Source organism: Erinaceus europaeus, chromosome 7 (genome assembly GCF_950295315.1).
Source record: "Erinaceus europaeus chromosome 7, mEriEur2.1, whole genome shotgun sequence".
Classification (NCBI taxonomy): Eukaryota; Metazoa; Chordata; class Mammalia; order Eulipotyphla; family Erinaceidae; genus Erinaceus; species Erinaceus europaeus.
The window spans coordinates 16,064,325-16,073,853 of NC_080168.1; the positions used below are offsets into that span (position 1 = coordinate 16,064,325).

Genomic DNA, 9,529 nt, shown 5'->3' on the forward strand with positions numbered 1-9,529 from the left:
GAGGTAGAGAGCGAGAGAGATAGACACCTGCAGACCTACTTCACCGCTCATGAAACGCCCACACATGGGGGTGTGGAGACTCAAACCTGGGTCCCGCAATAATAAATACAGCTGCCAGTGTTGAGCGTGGTACCCCATTCCTGGGCTGTGTTCCCAAAGGTCAACAGAACGAGAAACAGCAAGGCCCACCTGCACCGGGTGCTTCAGGCTTCAGCCCAGGTGCTTTCTGCCGTCCTTTCCTGTTTTTCCATTTCATTTTTTGTCACTTTTCACATTTACCACTGCCCCCCTCCACACACACACACACACACACACATATCCTATTCTGAGGCTGCCACCGCCTCAGGCCCCCTGTCCCGGAAGGTTTTCATACCCTTCCCCTGGTGAGGAAGGACCCCCCCCCCAACATTCCAGGCGCCCCATGGGCTGTCCGGGGCCTGGCACGCACCCAGAGCTGCAGTCGGGGTGAACTCTAATGTGGGTCCCGGGTGTATGTGGTGGGCGCTGGGGGTGGGTTGGAGGCTCCAGTCTCAAAGTCGGGACGCGGCCTGGCGACTGCTAGGTTGTCTGGGATGCAGATCTGGTGGGTGGGTGTAGGCAGTGTTTGGATGGACAGCAGGAAATCAAGGACCCCAGAAAGGGAGGGCCGAGAGGGGGAGACTGGTGATGCCCGTCTGTCTGAGGGTTCCGGGGCCGGTTCCAGTTAAGTTGGGGGGCGGGCCATTGGGGGGTTCAGACCGGGAGTACTAATTCAATGGGGGGGTCGCGCAGGCATAGCAGACCCTCCGCGGAGAATTGGGGGACAGATCAGCATCTGGGACGCCAGATGACTCAGACACACCAGGTAAAGCGATGGGGATAGCGGTAGGGGGACATGGAGGGGGATCCTAGCCGCCACCCTTGGCTGCGAGGGAGGGAGGCCAGAGGCGCCTGCTCTAGGTCGCGGGTGGTGGCGAATGGCGCGAGCTTAGCCCCTTGCAGCCTCCGGGCGCATCGGGGAGCCGGCCGGACCTTGGGGAGCCCCTGCGGCCCCGCGGACGCCAAGCCTCTAGCGGCCACCCTGGGAAGCAGGGGCGGCGGGCACTTCCTGCGGGGGCTGGGGCCGCAGTTTAGCAAAGGAAGTGCCGGCCGGCCGGAGGGGCGGGGGCAGGAAGTGGACCAGAGGCTCGAGCAGGGGCGGCTAGCGGCGCCCGAAGAGGCTGGGGTGCCCCCGACTGCCTCCCTCCCGCGACGTCGCGGCCCGCGCACCCAGCGATCGGTCTGGAGCTGAACTTGACCCCACCCCCCAGACTCGCCCCGCCCCCTCGGGCGGCCTCGCCTCTCCTCTCCCCCCCCTCCCCCCGGGCAGGCTGGGACCACACCCTTCAGTCCCCAAATACCTCCCGGGGGCCTACCCCGGGGAGGCTTTCAGCTTCGCCTTTAAGCTAACCCCACCACACCCTCTTGGGGCAGGCAGTGTTAGGGGGACCTTATTTTGCAAATAGAGCCTCCTGAGGCCTGAGACGAGTATAAAGTACAATGACTTGGGAGTCCCCTGGGGGCAAGGGTAGACCCACCCCATAGGTTTGCAGAGCGGGGTGTTGTTTCACGGACACAACCTTTCCCCCCCCCCTCAACACCCCAATAACCACAGAGGCAGGTGGGGGGTGTGGCTTCCTCTTTAGTTCTGTGGCACTTGGTCACAGAGAAGGCACTTGGATGAGGTCACCTGGTTCACAACTGCACCACCCCCTCCACACGCACCGTCTTGGTGTTGGGGGGGGAGTACCAGTCCACTTAAAAACCTTCCTTGGCACTAGTGCATGGGTCCCCTTAACCGTGGGGCCCTGAGGAGAGCCCAAGGCCTTGACCTCCAGACTCAGCATTGGGGTAGGGGGTGGGGGAGGCTCCAGGTCCCACTCAGAGCTGGAAGTCAGGGCGCCTGCGAGACTGCCCCCAGCCAGCAGAGGACAAGATAGGGGGCCGCGGGGGGGGGGGTGAATTGGCACAGGGGAGGGGGACAGCTTCCCCACGTTCCCTGGAGACAACCCCCAAGCCCCAGGAGAAGGGTCCCGCCTCCTACACATCCCCCTTAAGGCACCAGTTAAGTATGGGGAGTGGGTGGGGGTGGGGTGTAGTCAGCCCCCTTAAGCCAGCTGCTGAGCCAACAGGTCCTGGGTGGAGAAGGTGCTCAATTCATGTTTTTTGAATGAATGGATGGAGCAGAGAACAAGGGAACAAGGACAGGGCCTGGAGACCCCTTGGCCCAGCCTGTTTCATTCAGAAAAAATAAAAAAAGCTGTTTAAAAACTGTAAAAATCCTTCCACGCTCCCCTCAATTTATGGGCCAAGGAGGGGTGCTGGAGGCAGGGGTGTCTCGCCTGACTCTTCCTTTGCCCCCTCCCCTAGAAGTCTATATACACATATACATATTTATATGGCACCACAGGGGTTCAGCCTGTGCCCCAGGGCCTGGGAGCCATCAAGGAGACTTGGTGGGCAGCCCTCACTGGTGCTGAGTCCCAAAAGGCTGTGCTCTGGGGACCCCAAGGTCAGCCCAATTCCTCCGAGATGCTGAGTGGCTGTACCTGCCCCCACCGGCAGGGGCATTCAGGCAAAAGGCACTTGGTGTTCGTGTCCCCAGGCTGGGGGCCCAGGCACGGGGCAGCAGGAGCCCCATCCCTCCCTAGGCAGGAGCCCAATTTGGCAGCAGAGAAACGTGGCAGCACAGAGAGCGAGGAGAAGAGAGCACACGGGAGCTGGAGGCAGCTGGAGCCCCACAGGGTCCCCCAGAAGAAGGGGATTCTAAGGCACTGAAACAGGGACCCGGAGTGCAGCCCAGCTGGTGGGGAGATGCCTGCTTCCTCCAGGCCATCTGGCTGGGCGTTCTTAAGGCAGAGTCCTCAGAGTGAGGGGTGAGCATTGGTTTGTGGGGGCAGGTCCTGGCCCCGGGCAGGCACCTCACTAGCTGCCCGGCCGAGGCTGCCTGAGCACTGAGTACACGTCGTCCACACGGCTGAGCTGCTCGAAGAAGGGCAGGAGGTCATGCAGCTCTGTGTCACTCATGTTGTCAAACCAGGAGGCCACCGGCACCTGGGCAGGGGAAGAGGGCCTGGTGAGGGTGCCACCTCCTGGAAGCCCCCAGAGCCTGCTGTTCTTACAGTTTTGACAGCAGTTTCCATAAAATGTTTCTTTTTTTAGATTGAGACAGAGAAGGCAGAGAGAGAGAGAGAGAGAGAGACAGGAGAGACCACAACACTGAAGCTTTCTTCAGTGTGGCGGGAGCTGAGCTCGGCCCTGGGTCTCGCACATGACAGCAGTGTACTATCCAAGTGAGCTAATTCACAGGCCCCACAACACAGATGATGAGGCCTTAGCAGAAAGGACCGACGGCCCGGCCTTGTGCAAGCACTTCCCTACTGCCTATTCGACTTCATTTTCATTCCTATTTTCTTTCTTCATTGACAGGACAGAAAGAAATCCAAAAGGAAGAACTAGGGAGAGGGACACTTGCAGCCCTGCATTACTGATCCTGAAGCTTCTTCCCCCCCTGCAGGTGGGGCACTAGGGACTTGAACCTGGGTCCTTGGGCATGGTCATGCATGCACTCTCCTGGGTGTGCCACCACCTAATCCCTCTCTACTTCAATAAAAAAACTAAAAAAAAAAAAAAACTATTGGGGAGTGGGGGTAGATAGCATAATGGGACAGGGGTAGATAGTATAATGGTTCTGCAAAGAGACTCTCATGCCTGAGGCTCTGAAGTCCCAGGTTCAATGTTCAATCCCCCACACCACTATGAGCCACAGCTGAGCAGTGCTCTGGTTAAAAAAAAAAAAAAAGATTAATTATTTGGGGCTGGGCAGTGGCACACCGGTTAAGTGCACATAGTTCAAAGCACGAGGACCCGCACAAGGATCCTGGTTTGAGCCCCCGACTCCCCACCTGCAGGGGGGTTACTTCACAAGCAGTGAAGCAGGTCTGCAGGTGTCTACCTTTCTCTCCCCCTCTCTATCTTACCCTCCTCTCTCAATTTCTCTGTTCTGTCCAAAAAAACAGCCACAGGAGCAGTAGATTCGTAGTGCAGGCACCAAGCCCAAACAATAACCCTGGAGGTAACAATAATATCTATTACTATTTGGCAGTGGGGGAGACAATATAACGGTTCTGCAGAAGACTCATGTGAGGCTCTGAGGTCCCAGGTTCAATCCCCAGCTGGTACCATCATAAGCCAGAGGTGAGCAAGTTCTCATTCCGTAACAGTAAATTAAGTAAAAAAATTTATTCTTTTTCTTATTCCCAGAGCACTGCTCAGCTGTGGTTTACAGTGGTGCTGGGGTTTGAGCCTGGGTCTCTGGAGTCTCAGGCATGAAACGACTTTTAAAGTCTCTACTCTCGCTGTCTCCCTGGTTCTAATTTTTTATTTTAATTACAAGCAGCCCCGGCACAAGGCAGGTACCTGCTCCACAGCAGGCAGGGGAAGCGGGCACCAGATCCTGGGGTCTGGAACACCCCCCCCCCACAGCGGCACTCACGGCGTTATCGGGATGGAAGACATAGGAGGCGGGCGAGTTGTCAAGGATGAGCACCCGCCGCAGGTCCCTGCCCAGCCGGCTCAGGTCCTTCACATAGTTTCCACGGTGGAAGACACACGACTCACGAAACAGCCGCGCCCGGAAGGCCCCCCACTTGTCCAGCAGGTCAGCCACTGGGTCTGCATACTGGTGGTGGGGGGGGGAATAGGCAGGTGACTTAAAAGCCCAAGAGGCTGAACGCCCCGGCCCCTGCAGAAAATGAGGGGTGGGGCTCAGGGCCGGGTGGTGGCGCACCTGGTTAAGCGCACACATTACAGTGTGCAAGGACCTAGGTTCAAGCCCCTGGTCCCCACCTGCAGGGGGAAAGCGTCACAAGTGGTGATGTAGGGTTGCAGGTGTCTCTCTCACTTTCAACTTATGACTGTCTCTATCCAATAAATAAAGACAATAAAAAATTTAAAAAAAGAAAATGAGGGACTCACCTTGGCCAGGCTGGCAGTGAACAGCACACACTCGAAGAGCTCGCCCATGCGCTGCAGAAACTCATCCACGTGGGGGCGCTTGAGCACGTAGACCTGGGGGGCGGGCGGGTGAGGGGCCAGGCGCGAGGGAGGGGTGCGCTCTGGACCGAGCCTCCCTCCATGGAACCCCCGCATCCTCCCTGAGGAGGATGAACTGGACCTTCTGGCTCCGGGCCCCCTGACCCCCACGGAGCACTAATTCCTAGGCCCTTCGCCACATCTCGGCCTCCGCCAAAGGTGGGGTGCCTCATGAGGGGGGCAGGCAGCCCCCTCACCCCCAAGGCTGCAGGGCACCGGCCCCCGAGCCAAGTAATGGAGAACAGGCTGGAGAGCACACAACCTATCCTGAATTACTTGAACTGGGTCCCGGGCAGGTGGGGGGGCAAGGGGGCAGCTGGGAGGAACCCCACTCACTCCCTGCAAGACCTCAGGGGTGCGGCCAAGTCCCCCAGGGGCTGGGTGACTCCGGGCAAGTTTCACACCCTCTCTGGACCTCCAGCTTGTTATGGCCAGGCACTGGGGTTCAGGGATGGGGGTGGGTAGGGCCTGGGGTCTGAAAGGCCCCCCCTCAAACCTGGCCCCCCCCCCCCCGCACCTCACCTGGTGCACCACCCCATCAATCTCCACAGGGATGATGAAGTCGGCGTTGTTCACTGGCTGTGGGGGGAAAAGAGTGGCTGGAACAGGGTGGGGTGCACACAGCTTGCTCTCCCAGGCCAGGGGTGGGGTGGTGGGCCCCCCCAAGCTGCGGGTGGCAGGGCAGGGCCCACCTTGAAGGAGCTGTGCACCAGGGTCTCGTCCAGGTCGATGACCACGCAGATCTTGTCCGAATCCTGGGCTTTGGCCTCAGGGAGCAGGTACTGAGTTGAGCTCTGCTGTGGGGACGGGTGGGCTGGCTAGGGGCCACCGCCATTAAGCCCCAGGCGCCTGTCCTACTGGGGGGGGGGCCCTCCTCCCTCCCGCAGTCTGGGGAGACCCAGAGCCAGTGGGGACGCCTCCCACCCCCACCCCAAGCGCTGTCCTTGCAACTCTGGAGCTGGGAGGCAGCTCAACTCCGGTGCACCTGCCAAGTGCCCCACTCTGAGGGGTGCCCACCCAGTGGCATCCTGGTGTGCCAGCAGGGCAGCCCGGTGGGGGGGGGCGGTGCCTGCAGCAGGTCAGGAAAAGTCCCCCCACACCTGTCCGCACTCACCTTGGGTACCGCGCCGTTTTCTTCCACAAGCAGGGGCGCCCCTCCGTGGCTGGGCACAGGCTCCCCGTCATCCCGGCAGACGCAGCAGAAGAGCGAGTGGAGGATTCCCCGGCCCCGGGGCTTCTGAGAAGCGGACTTGTGGTCACCTGGGGCGGGGCAGGTGGGCAGGTGGGCGCGCTGACACCAGGCCGGGAGGTAGAGGGGGGTCTCGGCGGCCCCTCCATGACCTTACAGCGCCTTCCGGGCTGCCAGTCCCCCAAACCAGGGCAGAGACTCAGTCACCCGCCGCAGGGAGCCTCGACGTGTGCGACTGGCCTCCCCTGGCTCTGCACCCCGGGGTCCAAAGTGCTTCCCGAGGCGGGAGGCGGCGGCCTGTGTCGGGCGCCATCTGCCGGCCCCACCTCGGCCCCGCTTCCGTCCGCTGCTCGGCAGGCGCCTCCCGGCCCGGGGAGCCAAGCCAGAGGTGGGCAGACCTGGGGGGCGTCCCTGGACGGGACCGACGGGACCCGCAGCCGTCGAACCCCGGGCCGGTGCTGCGTTGTGCGCAGGCCTGGCACCCACGGGCCTGCAGAGTCCAGCCCGCCGAGTCCAGGGCTCCTCCTTGGCGATGGTGCCCTCCGACCTCCGACCCTCGAGGGGTGCGGTGCCCCCAGCGAGACATGTTAGTTTGTAGGGAGCGCGGCTGCGTGTTGGCGGGAGACCCCCGTCACCTCGGTGGCCCCCCAGGAGTGTGTGGGGGCCAGTCTCACGGGGACCCCGCGGCGTCCTTCCAGCCCCCTCCACCTCGCAGCCCCATTGGCGCCAACCGAGGGGGGCCATGGGGCGCGCCCAGCTCGCCGGAAGGACCCCTCCCCTGCCTCAGTTTCCCCACCTCGCAGGCGCCAGGCCCCGCCCCGTCTGACTTCAGACTTTGCCCGCTCTGGCCGGCGGGGCCGCGGGGGCATCCGGGCTGCGGCGCCAAGGGTCCCCCCAGCCCCCCGCCGCCCGGTACCTTTGCCCCGCAGCGGGCCCCGCGCCTCCTCCTTGCTGATCTGAGTAATGACGGCCGCGCTGTCCATGGGGCCGGGCGCGCTCCGCTCCGGCCGGACTCTGACCCGGGCGCCCGGCCTCCCCCCCGGCTCGGGCCGGAATCGGGGCGCGGGGGGGAGGGGAGGGGTGTGAGGGAGGGATCCCCGTGAGCTTCGGAGGGGAGGGGAGCCAGGTTCTAAGGGGGAGGGGGAGGGAGGGGGCGCGGAGGAAACTTTGTTACAACATGGAGTTTCCTCCCCGCGAGGCGGATGCAAACATGGAACCCGGGCGCCGTTTCAAGGCTCCCCCTTAAAAGGGCAACGGCTTTCGGCGTGACCTGGACTCAGCCGCGGCTTTCATCACTTCTGAGGCCGGCGGGCGGGGAGGCGGGCCCCGCCGGGTTCCTGCAGCGCCAGGGGGCGTCGCCTCCCTTCCAGCCGCCCGCCCGCGGGAACGAGTCTGCGGCTGCGTGGCGGTGCGAACCCAGGGCCTCCAGCGCCCCACCCCGGCCGATGCGCGCCGCCCGGGCGCCCGCGCCTCTGCGCATTCCGAGGGGAGGGGCGGGGAATCTCGATCTGCTTTGGGGAAGTGGGACAAAGTAAAGGACTGCTCAGTTCTGGTTGATGGTGGTGTTGGGAATCGAACCTGGGAGCTCGGAGCCTCAGGCAGGAAGAATTTTGTGCAGAACCATCATGCTGTCTGCCAGTGCCAAGCACACGTCTGTCCTTACTCAGAGGACTTTGCAGGGAAGTCGCGTTGCTGGCGCCCGGCAGGTCAGCAAACCCACAAATATGCATTCACCTCAGCCACTCGCCACCCCCCCCCCCATCGCGGGGTCCGGTGTCTGCACCCAGAGACCCGGATCTGTGGGGCGCGACAGCTCCAACGCCCCGCCCCGGGGTGCCCCCCCTTCCCAGGAGGGCGCTTCCTTCCCACCCGCGAGTCCAGTCCAGCCTCCGGGGCCTTCCTTGACCTCAGAATTTTCTGTTATTGTTTAAAAATTAATAATAACGCCCCGTCCGCCAGCTCGCTCCAGCATTCCTCCTCCCACGGCCGCGGAAGGCGGGGTGGGGCGGGCGCCTCCATCACGTCTAGTCGCCGGATGCACGCGGGGAGCGGCCTGGGGGCCGCAGGGGGAGGCGGGGCGGGAGGGCCCCCCCACCGTCCACCCTCTCGAGTGGTGACGCCCCCTGGGGACATTGCACCCACTCGCCGACGTGTCCCCAGCGCCTGGTCCCCCATCAGTGACTGTTCAAAGCGACCCCGCCACACCTCATCCCATCTCGCAGAAAAGGATACTGAGAAAGGTCCTGCGAAGGCGACGCGGCCCAGCGCTCAGGCCACCCGCCCGGCCCCCAAAGGGAAAAGGCGGCGGGTGAACCCCGGGCTTGGGGGTTGGGCCTAGGAGTCTGGAGACCCAGAAACTCTTGGAAATGGGGGTGGAGGGAGACCCACACCCGGATGCTAATCTCTACCCCAGCAGCTGGGGGCTCCCTCCCTCATACAGTTTATTTTTATCTCCGTTGTGGCTTTGCACCCCCCAGGAGTCTCCGAGAGTTCTGCAGGCTGCCCCCCCCCCCCACTGCCTGTCAGCACCTGTGCCGCGCGGGCTGTCAAACGTGGCTGCCGTGCCCAGCTCGGCCACGCGGGGGCGCCCCCACCCCGCGGGTTCACGGAGAGTCGGGCCAAGCCCCTCCCCAGGGGCGCCCCTCTTGCCCCCAGACTTGAGCCTCGGGGTGCGAGGTCTGAGCAGCTCGAGCGGGGTGGGGAGGTCCTGCCCCGTGCGCCCCAGCTGCGGAGTGGGAGGGGGGCCGGGGGGCCCCTTAGCGGGCACTTTGGCACCCACTTTCCGACTCTTCTGAGCCCCGGGCTTAACTATTCCTCGGCCCAGCCTGCACACACCCCTCTGCCCCGCCTTCCAGGTCCCGCTCCGTGAGACCTAAGACACCGGGAGACTCCGCGCCTCCAGGTTTTGCACCCCAGACCCCCCCCCCATTGATTTTTCAGAGTGTGGCCCGGGACCCCCGCCAGGTGCGCGCGGACGCTCACCTCACCCCGCCGCGGTCCCGTCGACGTCGCCACGTTGTCACTAAACTGCAACCCCCCGGGGGTGTCTTCTTTAGTTCGGGGCCCGGCTCCCCTCCACCGCGTCTAGATCGTGGCTAGAGTTGCAGGGGTGCTCCCGGGAAGCTGCACGGGGTCTGGTGGACGCCCCCTCCCTGCACCTCGTGTGCGTCCTGATGGTCCCCACGGCCCGGTCCGGAGAAGGGGAGTGGACGGCTTGCACTCCTTTCC

The 9,529-nt window shown here is 63.1% G+C and overlaps 1 protein-coding gene and 1 long non-coding RNA gene across 6 annotated transcripts; one reads left to right on the plus strand and one right to left on the minus strand.

The window, feature by feature from the left end:
• The first annotated feature begins 341 nt into the window (after window positions 1-341).
• Window positions 342-4,554, plus strand: LOC132539387 (uncharacterized). Its single transcript, XR_009550638.1, has 3 exons — window positions 342-844; window positions 4,124-4,215; window positions 4,418-4,554. It is a non-coding gene; the product is annotated as an uncharacterized LOC132539387 (long non-coding RNA).
• Window positions 1,643-8,008, minus strand: CTDSP1 (CTD small phosphatase 1). 5 transcript variants are annotated; one of them, XM_060193902.1, is made up of 7 exons: window positions 7,218-8,008; window positions 6,227-6,372; window positions 5,805-5,909; window positions 5,635-5,691; window positions 4,996-5,088; window positions 4,438-4,762; window positions 1,643-3,072 (listed from the first exon to the last, which is right to left on the minus strand). In XM_060193902.1, the coding sequence occupies exons 1-7, from the start codon at window positions 7,282-7,284 to the stop codon at window positions 3,050-3,052; spliced, it is 816 nt and encodes a 271-aa protein (XP_060049885.1). In that variant the 5' UTR covers window positions 7,285-8,008; the 3' UTR covers window positions 1,643-3,049. The 5 variants fall into 5 exon arrangements, with proteins under 5 accessions (XP_060049885.1, XP_060049884.1, XP_060049883.1 ...); XM_060193901.1 differs by having other exon boundaries at window positions 4,514-4,762; window positions 5,805-5,906; window positions 7,218-7,997; XM_060193900.1 differs by having other exon boundaries at window positions 4,514-4,762; window positions 7,218-7,989.
• Between the last annotated feature and the right edge of the window lie 1,521 nt (window positions 8,009-9,529).

Excerpts from the sequence above, each read along its gene's own strand:
- CTDSP1 (XM_060193900.1), bottom strand. The coding sequence starts at position 7,284 with ATGGACAGCGCGGCCGTCATTACTCAGATCAGCAAGGAGGAGGCGCGG. Across the intron at positions 6,373-7,217 it reads GGGCCCGCTGCGGGGCAAAG|GTGACCACAAGTCCGCTTCT; the intron begins GTACCGGGCGGC and ends GCCCCGCCCCAG. Across the intron at positions 3,073-4,513 it reads TCTTCCATCCCGATAACGCC|GTGCCGGTGGCCTCCTGGTT; the intron begins GTGAGTGCCGCT and ends TCCCCTGCCCAG.